Below are 14,074 nucleotides of genomic sequence, written 5' to 3'. Positions count from 1 at the left end.
GAGATAAACCGGACAAGACCGTGACGAGCAGGACTGGGTGAGCGACCGATCTCTTTACGAATGGAATGACGTAGAAGGTAGGAAAGTATTTCAATCTGAGATTTAAATAGGAACTTACAGCCTGTATCGAGTTAAAGTTCGATTATGAGCGCTGGTGAGTTCAGCGATGTCGCGAAGCAGTTATGAGCAGAGATGAAAAATTTATTGAATTTAAAGTCAAAAAGAGGTAGGCCACCGCCGTCAACTGCCGCATGGTATTATCGTCACGAGTACGTAAGCCGCCAACGGCGACTGGCAGATGGCACCACCATCGCGAGAGAAATTCGTTGCGCCGCCTTTGCGGACAAGAAACGGTGAAAGCTAACCTACGAAACCAGGGGGCAGCACTGGATGGGATCGCACGACCCTCCCCGTGAGCAATCTCCCAATTCATCTCTGTCTCTGTTAGAGGATTGTATTGCTTCGTTATCAAAACATGCAAAACATAATCTGTAAGTAACGGACGCCTGTTAATATCTTAATATATGATATATAAAGTTTTAAATCATACCCGACAATTCCAGGATGCCATTAACGGACTGCAATCCGCGAGTACGGTGTGAAACACGATTTTAATTTTTTCCGAATAAGATACAAGTTTTGTTGCAAAATGCGTGCACCAGGAGACTTCACTATAGTCGGTGGTGACAGTGCCTTTGCAAACAGGCAGAAGCTATTATTTGACAAACTGTCAATGGCAGAGAAAATGTGCAGCAAGGATACGAATAATACCCCACCGCTATTCCCTGAAATTCCGCACGTTCGGAAGGAGAGATTGAATAAAATAAGAGAAACTAAGAGGTTTCGAGGAAGGGAAAGTATCTTCAAGCGTCCCGAAGGACCTGCGCCTCGTACGAACATCAGGAGCATTCCGGATCACCATCGGAATCCTCATAAGTGGGTTAAGTACAGTTTAGAAGATGTACCAACTGAAGACATGTCGGAGCGCAGCAATGCACAAGCGGCATATTGTTTTCTTAGAGAATTAAAAGCCAGAAAGGTCAGGGAACAGAAAGAAGAAGAGATGAAAATGGAGATCGACGATGCCCAATCGACGATGGAGAAAATTAAAGAGAAAGCAAATAAATCTACGAGTAGAGTAGAATTCAAGAAACCATCTACCGAGAATGAGGAAGTCAAAGGCTCACCGGTTATCATAGAACACGACGGTAAACCATTATTTAGAAGCAGCAAGATCATCATGCCGGAGTATGTCGTTGGCGAGAAACCAAAGAAAGTAAAGAAAAGCCGACCTGTTATTAAGATCGATCGTTCTAAGCAGCTTAAACTGAGCCATTTGGAAGAAGTTGATGCCGATGCTGACGACTAAATTTTTATTGGATAATCCCTCATGATATACTAGCTTGTAATTTTAATGTAAATTTGGTAATTAAATTAATGGAATTATGGACATTTCAAATTACTGTTCCGCAGTTTATACTAACGCTCGTACACAAGTGTGCTTTCATTTTTAACTATGATAAACTACTATGTACCACAGAAAAAAGGAACAAGCTAAGTGGAACCACTTGCGCAGTTGTCTGCGGATTGGTGCTATTCTTAGGGGATGGCTCAGCTTGTAACGTTCTCCGCCGAGTGCAGACGTACGAAACCAGAGGCCAGCACAGGGTAGGATCGCACGATCATGCCTGTAGGCAATCTCCCAACTCATTTCTGCTCCTAGCTCATCTCTGGTTTGTAACTAATTTCCCATCTTGTCTTTTGTGCGATTGAAGTTGAACTAACCTTAAAAGCACGTTGCTACCGTCTCCCGAGTGGGAGGAATAGGTTAAGTTGAGAGTCAATCTGCTCAAACATGTCTCTGTACAATTTCAAGAAAATCGCGGTGGTTCCTACCTCGAAAGATTTCATCGACATCATTTTATCAAAAACTCAACGGAAGACACCAACCGTAATCCACAAAAATTATAATATCAGTCGCATCCGCGCTTTCTACACGCGGAAGGTGAAGTTTACTCAGCAGAGTTTTCATGATCGACTGTCTTTAATAGTTCAAGAGTTTCCGAAGCTAGACGATGTTCACCCGTTTTATGCAGATCTGATGAACATTCTGTATGACAAGGATCATTACAAATTGGCCCTTGGTCAGATAAACATGGCTCGACATCTAATTAACAACGTTGCAAAAGATTACGTACGTCTTATGAAATTCGGTGATTCCTTGTACCGCTGTAAGCAGTTGAAGAAGGCTGCACTTGGTCGCATGGCCACGATCATGAAACGACAAGCAGCAAATTTGTCGTACCTAGAACAAGTGCGACAGCATTTGGCTCGTTTGCCCAGTATCAACCCATATACCCGTACCATTATAATTTGTGGATTCCCAAATGTTGGCAAAAGTAGTTTCATTAACAAGATCACACGAGCAGACGTGGAGGTCCAACCGTATGCATTTACCACAAAATCGCTGTATGTTGGACATACGGATTATAGGTACTTACGTTGGCAAGTCATTGATACTCCAGGAATCCTAGATCATCCTCTTGAAGAACGTAATGTCATAGAGATGCAGGCTATTACAGCTCTTGCCCACTTGCGTGCAGCCGTGCTATATTTCTGTGATGTTTCGGAGCAGTGCGGATATTCTCTTGAACACCAAATTAAGCTCTTTGAGTCGATCAAGCCTTTATTCTCAAATAAACCTCTGATGGTAGTCGCAAATAAAGTTGACGTCGTAAGGCTAAACGATCTACCAGTGGAAAAGCGAGAACTCTTAGACAACTTGACAAATGATGATAAGATTCCCGTCATAGAAATGAGTACTCTCACCGAATTTGGAGTTGCGGACGTTAAGACAAAAGCTTGCGAGTCTCTTTTGGCTTTCAGAATCGATGAGAAATTTAAGACAAAGAAAGTCGACAATTTGTTGAGTCGGCTGCATGTCGCGCAACCAGCTCCAAGGGATGAAAAAGTTCGACCTGCTAGTATCCCTGAGACGATAATTGCAAAGAAGCAAAATTCAGCCGATAAAAATAGCAGGAAGCGAAAACTGGAGAGAGAAATAGAAGAGGAATTAGGTGATGATTATGTTCTCGATTTAAAGAAGAACTACGACATCGAGGGGGAAGAAAAGTTTGACAACATTCCAGAAATCTGGGAAGGACACAATATTGCTGACTACGTCGATCCTGAATTGTTTGAGAAGTTAAAATTATTGGAAGAGGAAGAGCATGCAAGAGAAGTGATGGATGCATACGTCTTCACCGGACCGTCGAAAGAGATGTCCGAGATCTCAAACCTGGCTAAGCAGATTCGTGATCAAAGAGTGATCATGTCGCAGGAAGCTCGAATTAACAAAGCCAGTACGAAGCCGGTGATACCTCGAACCAGCACGGCAAAGGCACGAGGTAGGTCCGTCTCAAGACTGAAGGAAGAGATGGAATCTCTTGGCGTGGATATGGAAGACACCGAAGAGGCACACTTCACAAAACAAGTCAGTCGATCTCGATCCACATCCAGAGCGAAAAAGATGAGGACAGAGTCGAAGGACCTGTCAAAGGCTCGCAGTGGTTCGAGACCACCTCGTGACGAAATGGGCATAAAGGACACCACCATGCAGTCGAAGTTGAGGAAAGTCGCTCACAAGGCGATCAAAAAGAAAGTTGCGAAGAAAGGACTCAAGGGCGAAGCGGATCGTTTCATCGGCACAAAGATGCCGAAACACTTGTTCTCTGGAAAGCGAGGAATTGGCAAAACCACCAGGAGATAAATTCTTTATCCTATTTATAGTTCGTCTAAGAGTGTAAAAATATTCCCTAACAACAAACCATTGCCACCTCACATTACAATTATGTAATAAAGTACCGAATTTTGAAAACCAAACTCCTTGGGATTGTTCCGACTAACACGTATGGTGTAACAATTTTATATTTCACAATGTTAATACAACCAACAAAGACGAGTCCCAGAGAGGGTTCCAGTGTACATATTTACAGGTATCGATTAGACAACCCCAGCGACAAATACGGAAAGACTCACAAATAAAACAAAAAAATAATGATTTCCACGTAGACTCACGATTCAATGTAAAAAATACAATAAGTATGCTCTAGCAGTGACTCGACGTTGCAAAACATTTATCCAAGTGACCGTCATAAAATAATGTACAGTGAACTTCTAATACAACGTTAAAAGCAAGATCTGCACCAAATCGCGATAAAAAAGCGTAAAGGAATGTACGTTTAAAAAATAGCTTATAAGAGCGTTCTAAGAATATAAAGAAATCTGCTGCGTAAATACGTAAAATCAACAGCAACGAGTAAAATTATACAGCGATGGACCCGATCGGACGTCCTTGACATACCATGATTTTTGCCATTTAATTATTCCTACGTCAACTGATCTTGCAAGTAAATGATAATTCAACCGTTAAACCCTTTTAAGCGATACGGCAAATCAAAGCCCTACTAGTTGTGCTCAAAGGGTCGATATCCACAATTTGCCCACTTTTGCTGTACACGTAATATTATACATAATTAATAGCGACGAACTTTCACGGAACGGTGCACCTTGTCTAACACAGGGCCCGTTACACTTACAAGTACATATCACATTACTGATCAATGCATCGGGACGCGACGGTTCTTAATAGGAAACTTATAAAACGGAGCAATTAAATGCTCTCAATAATCAGGACGTAATCGGGGTAATTGATGTTCGCGCGTGGACGTGACTCGAGTTAACCTAGTTTCGCTTAAATAGCGAAAAGAAACGATTCCAAAAATATACTCGTGGAATCGGCAAAAGGGATACAAGTAGCACCGCGAGAGGATTTTACAAAACTACGACGACTACCACTTCCGTCAGAAAAAGAAAAGAAAAAAAAATTTAAGTAATCAAGAGAACTGGCTTGGAACTTACGACCTCGAAGTGCCGCGATAGGGACCCTAGACTTCTCGAAATTCTATCTTCGACTACTTTGAACCTCGGAGTATCCCTGAATTTGAGTGGCCTAGCTTCATCCAGACTAGAACCTTAAACTATAAAATCTCTATGACCCTCCTCCAATGGCGCCTCCGAAAATTCAAAGGTACTATCCCGTAATTAGGGAGGAATTAACTGGCGCGTTAAGCCCCAATCGGTCCGTTAAAATAAAAGAGTACCTTCGAGTGCCCAGGTAAGCAGGGTCCGAAAGGTCGGAGTCCTCGACCGGATTAAAAAAACTACGTATACCCAAGGCAAGCCGGGAAGCTTAAAGACTACGAGACCTTATCTAACTCTTATCTAAAATGGACGAATGGTACCAATAACCAACCATGGCCGACCATGACGAGCATTCGTATCGCGCTCGTGAACTTGACTTCTCCTCCGTTCGTGAAAGGAGTTCGCTAATCTCAGGCTAAATATCACAACGGCGTCTCTACTCTACTGCCTTCGGTTTCAGGCAGCCGACCAATGCTCGGATCGCCACAGCAGGATGTACATGTTATGCCTAAGATCCTCGGCCTCGAGGCTGTCGACGGGGAACTCGGTGTACCTGGAGATCAGGCTCCTGTATCCCTGTCCGACGGTCGCCAGGACGAGTTTCTTTTTATCGGAGGACCTGAAGGAGATGATCTGGCAGACCTTGCCCTCGAAGGGCCTGAAGACGGTGATGGGTCTCAGGGTGTTGCACTCCGCGGCGACGATGCAGCCCCAGGTGGTGCCTATGTACAGCTGATTCATGCAGGTCTCGAAGGCGGTGACCTGGCACCGCTCGGTGGTCAGGTTCTCCTCGATGGAGATGGACTTGAGGCTCTCCGAGCACGGGACCAGCTTCGACATGTCCAGCTTGTTGACTATCTGCCTGGTGTCCAGGTCCCACTGGTGCACCACGCAGCCGGGATAGGTGTAGGACAGGACGGAGTTCTCGGTGCTGAGCAGATACGTGGCGAATAGGTTCTTCGAGGCGGTCTCGCCGGGGACGTGGGCCAGGACGGCGGTCTCGATCAAGCTTCCGTCTTTAAGGACGTAGACCGAGATCCTGCCGAAGCTCTGTCCGGCCCAGAGCTCGAGAACTCGCCGCTTCCGGTAGACCGCCGCCAGGGAGTAGGTCTTCAGGTTCTCCTCGACCTCGGTTACGACCTCGGTCTTCCTTAGCTGCGTGAAGGAGCTGGAGAGGAGGAATATCTTCCCGCTGTGGAGGGCGACCGCGAACTGCTTCATGGGCTCCAGGTGGATCAGGCCGACGACCTTGGACTCCTTGTTGCGATCCGGCTCCATGTGGTAGCTGCCGACGCAGCCGAAGTTGCTGCCCAGGTAGACGTGAATCTGGCCGGCGTTGTCGCCGATCCAGATGTAGCCGTCGAGGCCGCACATCGCGTAGGGTATTACCGGGGTCTGGATGCGCACGTGCTGGAGCCAGCCCTTCTGGGTGCCCAGCAGCATGTCGACCTCGCCGTTGTTGTGCCCCAGCCAAACCTCGTCGCCGCCGCTGTTGTCCTCCAGCGGTCGGCTGGTCACCGTGATGGCGGTCACCTGGGTCCTCTCCGTCAGCACGGTCACGTCGATCAGGTGGACGAACTCCGGGGCCGAGGCTATGGACACTATCTGGCTGGCCGTGGGCCGGTCCTTCGGGTTCTGGGCCCAGCAGATGACCATCAGGTCCAGGGCGTAGCAGGGATGGAAGGTATCTCGGTAGGTGAGCGGTGGTCGACCGCCCTCGAGGATGCACTCCTTGACCGCCTCGTGGCCCTCGAAGGGCTGGCGCAGGGTCACCAATTCGTAGATGAACATGCCAAAGGAGAAGGAGTCCACCTTCTCGGTGTATTCCTCCTCCCCGTTGTACCTGATGATCTCGGGCGCCATGAAGCCCTCGGTCCCGCCGAAGCCCTTTGCCCCCGAGGGCAGAGTCAACCTGGAGATCCCGTAATCCGCGACCTTGACGTGCACCGGATGCTCGGGATGGTCCTGGAAAGGCAGAGGCATTTGCCACACCAGGACGTTCTCCGACTTCAGGTCTCTGTAGATGACGTGCTGTTGGTGCAGGTACTCGACCGCTTTTGCGACCTGAAGGACGATGGCCTGCAGCGTGTAAGGGTCTAGCTTCGCCCCGGACCTGCGGTAGTTCTTGAGGGCGGTGTCCAGCGCCCCTTCCGGAGCCAGGTCTAAGACTAGAGCCAGAGGACTTATCACTATCCCTACCAGAGGAACGATGTTGGAGTGCCTCAAGGTGAGCAGGATGTTGAGCTCCTGCCTGGCGGTGCAATAAGCCTTGCACGCGTACTGAAGAGGATCTCTGTCCCACTTGCTCTGGGCGGCCTTGTAGGCCAGGATCGCCGACTGCTTGGAGTTGGGTCCGGGAGGAACCGGCTGCAGCATCTTCATGGCGACGTCCGCCTTGGCGTACGTTCCGGGCAATCTGCAGGTACCCTTGAAGACGAACCCGAAGGCCCCCCTGCCCAGCATCTTCCCTCTCTTCACGTCCTCCGGCCGGATGAGGTGTCTCGCCCCCAGGTCCATGAAGATGATATCCGGCGCCACGTGGGACAGAGGGATGTCCGAGTGCTTGGGACACGAGATGGACTTGTTGCCGTAGGCCGAGAGGATGCACTCCTCTACCATCCAGGAGTACACGAGCGTGCCCTCCGCCTGCCGTTCGCCCACCTCGGGGTGTCCTTCCAAGGAAGGCATCCTGCTGGACGCGGAGCTGTCGTAGCCCACCCCGCTGTCGCCGTCCGACTTGTAGCTGTCCTGGCTCTGGCGCTCCTTGTTCACATAGTACCCGTGGATGTCCTCGGTCGAGTGCTCCTGGTCGTGGGCCTCGACCTCGGCGTCTCCGCCGTTCAGCAGGCACCTGGGGCAGGGTATCAATCGAGTGACCAGAAGCTTCCCTTCGGAGGTGTGGACGAACCTGGTGCCCAGGGTGGGGTACCAGTCCTCCAGGAGAATATCTATGTGGTCCACGATCAGCGCCAGGAGCTGAGGCATGCTCTCCGGTCGCGGCTCCACCACGATGGCCTGGTACCCCATAGGCTCGTCTCCTCCGGACTCCGACATTATGGGCTGCTTCACGACCAGCGTGTCCACGGGGAACCAGATCTCCAGGATGGCCGAGTTCTTCAGGTCCACCGTGCACCAGATACCGTCCTGCTTCAGCTTGAACTTGAACTGCCGATAGTCGTAGGGCGAGCTTTTGACCCCGCAGTTGACCTCCTTGAGCCTGAGCAGGGTTATTCCGGCGTACCGGAGCTCTATCCCGGTCTGCCAGAGGATCCACTCCGCGTGGGTGTCCAGCAGACTCGCAAAGATCCTGTCCTCGACGAAATCCTTGAAAGGCGCCAGGAAGGACATAACTATCTCGACTATGGCGTCGTCCGCGAGGATCCTGGTGATGAGCCTCGACCAGAATCCGCTGGGGAAGTATGACATGAGCAGCAACCTGGTGACCGAGCAGTCCGCCTGCGGCCTGGAGGACAGGACGCACTCCGTGTTCATCGTGTCTCCGCTGGCGCTGGGGAAGGTGAACATGGGCGAGGCTATCTTCTTGGTTCTCACGTGCCAGCCCCGCGTCTTCACCGGCACCTTGATGAGCTGATTGTTCCTGAAGACGTCCTCCTCCGTGGGAAGCAGCGAGGGTATCAGCAGGGTGCGGTAGTCCCAGGTCAGCGCCACCTCAAATTTATTCAGCAGGCTGACGATGTAACCTTGGGTGTCCATCGTAGATATCGTCGAGGACTTGAAGACGTGCTGGATGTCGTCCAGCTTCATGATCCCGGAGCGAGCGAAGGGGTTGATCTCCCTGATGGTCACCACGTGGGCCAGCATGTCGCAGAGCCATTGGGGATCCAGGAAGTAGAGGTCCTTCAGGGTCGCGTCGTCGTAGTGCAGAATGATGCCGTTGTCGTGAAGGAACAACGTGGCCTGGTGCAGTTCGGCGGGGTCCCTGAAGGACCGGTGCAGCTTCTGCAGCTCGTTGTTCACCGCTGCGTAGTACTGATCAGCCTTGAGGACCGGGTCGGCGCCGGAGAGCTTCCTCTCGTGCGCCAGCTGCACCACCACGTCCTCCAGGGCCAGGTAACTCGCCGGCACCCGCTGCTCCAGCAGCAGCTCCTTGCTCCCCGGGGACTTCAAGCTGAATACGACATCATAAATTAAATTGCACAGCATCTTGATGTTGTGCCTGGTCTTGCAGCTGACCTCGATGGTCTCCATCACCTTCGGGAGGCCGCACTTCTCCGCGTCGACGACGTTGATGAACTTGTCGCGGATGTACTGCTGAAGAGTCTCGCTGCGGTCGTTCGAGACGTCGTAGTGGGTGCCGACGATAACGACGGGCGAGTTGGGCGCCCTGCTCTGGATGTTGACGAGCCATTGAAATATCTCGGAGACGCCCTTGAAGCCGTCGGTGATGCGCCAGACCACGAGGTAGAGGCTGCGCTTCGAGAGGAAGTACTGGTGGGTGGCGTAGTACTCCTTCTGTCCGCCGAAGTCCCAGGTTCTGAAGTAGACCGGCCCGTGGGAGGACTGACCCCTTACCTTCTTCTCATAGAGCCAATCGCCGATGTCGACGCCAACGGTGGAGATGGTTGTCCCTCTCGCGGTCTTGGCGTTCGTGTTCTTGTTCCCCATGCGCTTGGCCCAGTGCTCGGAGGCCTTCTTCTTGTTGGGCACCTCGCCCTCCTGTCGCAGCTGCTCCAGCAGGCTGGTCTTGCCGATGCCCTGGATCCCCACGATCATCAGCTTCATCCTGGCGTAAGGCTTGGCGTCCTCGAGCACCGACTTCAGGTACCCGATCACGTCCATGGTTTTGTACTTCTTGGACTCGATCATGGACTTCAGGGGCTCCTGCAGTCTGCAGCCCTGAGTGTTCAGGTTCCACAGTCTCGACAGCAGCCCCATCTGCGGGGGCAGCTCGACGATATCACAGTTCCCGCTGATGTTGAGAACGGAAAGGTTGTTCAGCTCGTAAATATTATGCGGTATCTCCCTGAGCTGGTTGTTGCTGACGTCCAACATGCTGACGTTGGGGAAGAGGAGGTACAGCTTACACCCCGAGTAGGTGATCTTGGTGTCCCGGTCGATGCTGTCCTCCTCGGGGCCGGGCGCCTCTCCGTCGTCCACGGAGGTGAGTTGGATCCTGGTCAGCAGGTTGTTGGCAAGCACCAGAGTCCTAAGGTTCTCCAGCCGCAGGTGTCGCCGGTGGTTGCAGACGGACATCAGGACGACGTCTCTCAAGGAGGTGACGGTCTGTCGATTGCTCGGCCCCACGGGGGACTGGATGTTCGAGGTCGGGCAGTAGCAGGCCGTGGTCGCCTGTTCCATGGAGTCGGCGCCCTCGACCTGCGGCAGACTCGGCCAGCAGGTGATCCGGTTGTTGGAGAGGTCCAGCTGCTTCAGGGTCGCCGGGTAGGACGTGATGTGGCTCATCGACCTCAGCGAGTTGTACGCCATGTTGAGTCGCACCAGGCTCACGGCCAGACAGGGCAAGGACACCGGGATGGCGGTGAAGAGGTTGTGCGCCAGGTTCAAGGAGGTCAAGACCGACCTGGAGCCTGGCTCCGTGTCGTCCGCGACCTTCTCTGACACCTGGACGGACCCCGTCCAGACGTGCGGCCGGTTCATCTCGACGACCTGGGCGTTGGCCAGCTTGGCGAAAGTGCTCAGCTCCATGGAGTCCTCTCGAGCCATGCCGGCGTGCGAGGCGAGGCTCCGACTGCTGGGACTGCTCGTCAGGATGTCCTCGCGCTGCGACTTCCTGGTGATGTTTTGGGATGCCTGGCTCGGCAGGTCGCGCAGTAGGTTGAACGAGGCGTTTAGCTCCTTCAGCTTCGGCGCCCTCCATAGGTTGTCCGGGAGCCGCTGCAGTTTGTTGTTCGACACATCCATGATCTCCAGCGACGGCAAGGTCATGAGAAACTCTGGGATCTGCTCCAACCGGTTGTCCTGCAGGTAGATCTCCTCCAGGACCGGGCACAGCTTGTCCTTGGGGCTCTTCGCCTCCGCGGTCAGGGTGTCTATCTTGTTCTGAGCCATGTTCAGGTACTTGAGACTCTGCAGGTAGAACACCACGGACGGCACCGACGTAATCGAGTTGTGGGAGATATCCAACCTGGTGATGGCGTACAGGGCCAGGTCGTTGTTCTTCGGGGCCAGCTTCCTGTTGACGTGCAGCACCGCGTCCACCAGCCACTGGGCCCGGATCTGCGAGAGCCGACACTGCTGGTCGTGCCAGTTGATCATCGTCGGGATGTTGGGGAACAGCGAGGAGTAGGTGACGTTCCCGAAACTGGGGAGAGCGGAAAAATGAGAGGAGGTCTGGCCGTTGTCCGTCATCGCTTTTTTGTTGATCTTGTACTCGGGGTCGGGGTGTGCCTTTATCGACAAGAGCTTCGCCGTGAGGGTCTCGTCTCTGTTCTGAGCCGCGATCTTCAGGGCCTTGCACTCGTTGTCCACGGCTCCGTGGCGCAGCAGAAGGTCCGCGATCTTGACGTCGCGGTTCTGGCAGGCTATCGTCAGCACCGTCGAGAAGTCGACCTCCGGGTCGGTGCGGTCGTAGGGCACTCGCACGGGCAGATTCGGGTTAGCACCGGCTAGCAAGAGAGCGGAGACCACCTCGGTGTGTCTGGCCTTCACCGCTGCGTGCAACGCGGTCTCCGTGTTGTTGTTGCAATACAGGTCCAGATGCACAGGGCTGATCGCGTTGTCGTCCTTCTTGTCCAGAGACTTCCCTCGGAAATTCAGGCTGGACATGAGTCTTTGAATCCCGCTAGAGATTCGGTGTTTGGACGTAGGTAGAAGCTGCGAGTTCCCCGTGTCGTCTTCTTTGATTTTCCTTGCCTTGACCCGGTAGCCGAGAAACAGGTCGACCACTTTCGTGTTTCCCAGCATACTGGCTATGTATAAAACGTTCTGACCTGTCACGTCCTGAGAGTTGACGTCGAAGGGCATCTCGTACTCGAATTCCCCGGAGGGGTCTTTGTATCTCTGATAAAGGTGCTGGGGATACTCGAACTTCAGGAGGGAGTCTACGATACCGATGTGACCATTGATGGTTGCAGCATGAATCGGTAGCCATCTCTCCACGGTCAGGGACTGCACTTGCTTGGGAAAGTGTTTGAGCAGTAGTTCCACTATTTCTGACTTTCCATTGTAGCACGCTATGTAGAGAGGGCAGTACTTGGTCACTGGGTGCATCCTGCAGTCCGCACCGTGGTCCAGTAGAAGCCGTACCATGTCCTTGTGGCCCATTTCGCAGGCCACAAAGAGCAAGGTATTAGCACCGTTAGGAGCCATATTAACTATGCACTCCGAGTCGTCGGACAGACTTTGAATAATACCTCTAGCTTGGATCGTGTCACCCTGAATGCAAGCAGCCCGCAAAGAGGCATGCGTAGCTAGTCTTGCTAGTTCATATTTTTCTGCAGCAAGTTTTAGCAGCTCGATGCACCTTGAATGCTCGCTCTTCTCAGAAATATCCAAAGGAGTCAGCCCGCTGTCATCTCGAACCATTAAGTCTACATTGTACCGTAACAACGTCTCCACGTTGGAACTGTGCCCATGTTCCGTGCAGACGTGCAAAGGAGTTCGATAGCGGCCCCTAGGGCCACACGGGATGTTAGGATTTGCTCCAGCACACAAAAGAACTCCGAGGCATCGGGAGTTCTCCGTGATAGCTGCGGCATGCAGCGGCGTTCGGCCCCAGGAGTCCTGCTTATTGATGTACTGAGCGTGCTCGCCTCGCAGGAGGTCTTCCAAAAGCTCCGCATTGTCCCAAAGAGCTGCTTGGTGTAACAGACGACCAGGGAAGTCCTCGTCTACCGGAGTATAATCCTCCATTTCTTACACCTAGAAGCAGACAATTTTATTTATAATTAGGTTTCGAGTGAAATGATAACGGATGTGTCTTCGGTCTAGGTCTACCTTTGCCATCCATGTTAAGCAGAAAATTCACTTACTCGGAATAAACGTTCTCCATCGAATTTTGAATACTCCGAAGTCGACGCGCTTCAAATACTGTTGAAAATGATAAATATACTCATTCTCGATTTTCGTAGTAAAGGAGGAATTAAGGAAAACGAAGTATATTCTTGAGAAAAGGCACAATATCGAGTGCGCTATCGGGTCAAGACCAAATACTGCATTATCTTTAGCGCTACTAATTATTAGTGGCAAGAGAAAAACTGATAAACAAGAGGAACGAAGAAACCTGACATATCGGCCGGAGCTGTCAAAGGCCGACTTACGAGTGATTTTTCTTTCGAGGACGCGCGAATTCGTAAACGAAATTTATTTCCAAATCCACTTTAAGACTTCCTTCAGCCCGAGGTTTGTTGCGAGTTAACAAGAAATAGCCAAATAGGTGGAAATCCTGCTTCGACACTAACGGCTAGCCGGACACCGAGCTCCGGAGCCGCCATTTTGCGACTGCCATAGACGCGCCAAATTCGAAGCTGGTCGATTCGACAGAGATCTTGGCCTTCAACATTGAACGCTCTCTAGGTCACGTAATCGCAAGTTTGCCGCGTTCGATATATAAATACTAAATTTTAAGGGCTCACCATTCAGTGTCGAGTAACTCGATGTTTGGTGCCTATCTGAAAATCCGTACAATCGATGGCCCACTCTGCAACCGCAAAGGGGCGTTAATTTTCCCTTCCTTACTCAGAAATAAATTGCTGGTAACAGCAAAATCTATTACATAACGTCAGGTCGGTTTGTTTACAGTTCCACAATTTAACCTTGCGCTCGGAGCGATGCACGCACTTCTATGCGTACATTCAGCCTCCAATTAAACGACTAACGGAGCTGAACGGGCTCGAGAGCGATGCTACTCTCCTTTAATTATTTTTTTTAAAGTCAAGGTGCGCCCCTTGAGTAGGTCGAGAGACCTTGGCTGATATATCGAATGTACACGCAAACCGCGGGATTTTTACGCGGAGCAATTATCTCCTGTACCGCGAGATGGGTATCATTTAATACACGTATTAACCGCATTAGACCACACGTTAGTGGAAAGTTGCGGTAAAATGTAAGAACCAGGCACCGTAACCGAAACTAAACAGAAACTCGTTCGCAGCTTTCTCCACCCACCGAT

At 51.4% G+C, this 14,074-nt stretch overlaps 3 protein-coding genes across 5 annotated transcripts; 2 read left to right on the top strand and 1 right to left on the bottom strand.

Moving 5' to 3' along the window:
- Nucleotides 1–414: 414 nt before the first annotated feature.
- Nucleotides 415–1,459, top strand: LOC105701635 (protein TSSC4). Its single transcript, XM_012428536.1, has 2 exons — nucleotides 415–491; nucleotides 564–1,459. Exon 2 carries the CDS (start codon nucleotides 650–652, stop codon nucleotides 1,367–1,369), a length of 720 nt encoding a protein of 239 aa, XP_012283959.1. The 5' UTR covers nucleotides 415–491; nucleotides 564–649; the 3' UTR covers nucleotides 1,370–1,459.
- Nucleotides 1,460–1,742: 283 nt separating this feature from the next.
- LOC105701800 (nucleolar GTP-binding protein 1) lies at nucleotides 1,743–3,882 on the top strand. The gene has a single exon (XM_012428875.2). It carries the CDS (start codon nucleotides 1,856–1,858, stop codon nucleotides 3,767–3,769), a length of 1,914 nt encoding a protein of 637 aa, XP_012284298.1. The 5' UTR covers nucleotides 1,743–1,855; the 3' UTR covers nucleotides 3,770–3,882.
- Nucleotides 3,883–3,909: 27 nt separating this feature from the next.
- LOC105701798 (leucine-rich repeat serine/threonine-protein kinase 1) lies at nucleotides 3,910–14,047 on the bottom strand. 3 transcript variants are annotated; one of them, XM_012428872.1, is made up of 3 exons: nucleotides 13,224–13,387; nucleotides 12,936–12,993; nucleotides 3,910–12,825 (listed from the first exon to the last, which is right to left on the bottom strand). In XM_012428872.1, the coding sequence occupies exon 3, from the start codon at nucleotides 12,814–12,816 to the stop codon at nucleotides 5,440–5,442; it is 7,377 nt and encodes a 2,458-aa protein (XP_012284295.1). In that variant the 5' UTR covers nucleotides 12,817–12,825; nucleotides 12,936–12,993; nucleotides 13,224–13,387; the 3' UTR covers nucleotides 3,910–5,439. The 3 variants fall into 3 exon arrangements, with proteins under 3 accessions (XP_012284295.1, XP_012284296.1, XP_012284294.1); XM_012428873.1 differs by lacking the exons at nucleotides 12,936–12,993; nucleotides 13,224–13,387 and adding an exon at nucleotides 13,539–14,047; XM_012428871.1 differs by having other exon boundaries at nucleotides 12,936–13,387.
- Between the last annotated feature and the right edge of the window lie 27 nt (nucleotides 14,048–14,074).

This window comes from Orussus abietinus, unplaced genomic scaffold (genome assembly GCF_000612105.2).
Source record: "Orussus abietinus isolate OABI.00-Male unplaced genomic scaffold, Oabi_2.0 scaffold30, whole genome shotgun sequence".
NCBI classification, from domain to species: domain Eukaryota; kingdom Metazoa; phylum Arthropoda; class Insecta; order Hymenoptera; family Orussidae; genus Orussus; species Orussus abietinus.
This window is presented reverse-complemented; position numbering and strand designations above follow the sequence as displayed.

What these genes read in the sequence shown, in the direction of transcription:
- LOC105701800 (XM_012428875.2), top strand. Translation starts at nt 1,856, where the DNA reads ATGTCTCTGTACAATTTCAAGAAAATCGCGGTGGTTCCTACCTCGAAA.
- LOC105701798 (XM_012428873.1), bottom strand. Translation starts at nt 12,816, where the DNA reads ATGGAGGATTATACTCCGGTAGACGAGGACTTCCCTGGTCGTCTGTTA.
- LOC105701635 (XM_012428536.1), top strand. Translation starts at nt 650, where the DNA reads ATGCGTGCACCAGGAGACTTCACTATAGTCGGTGGTGACAGTGCCTTT.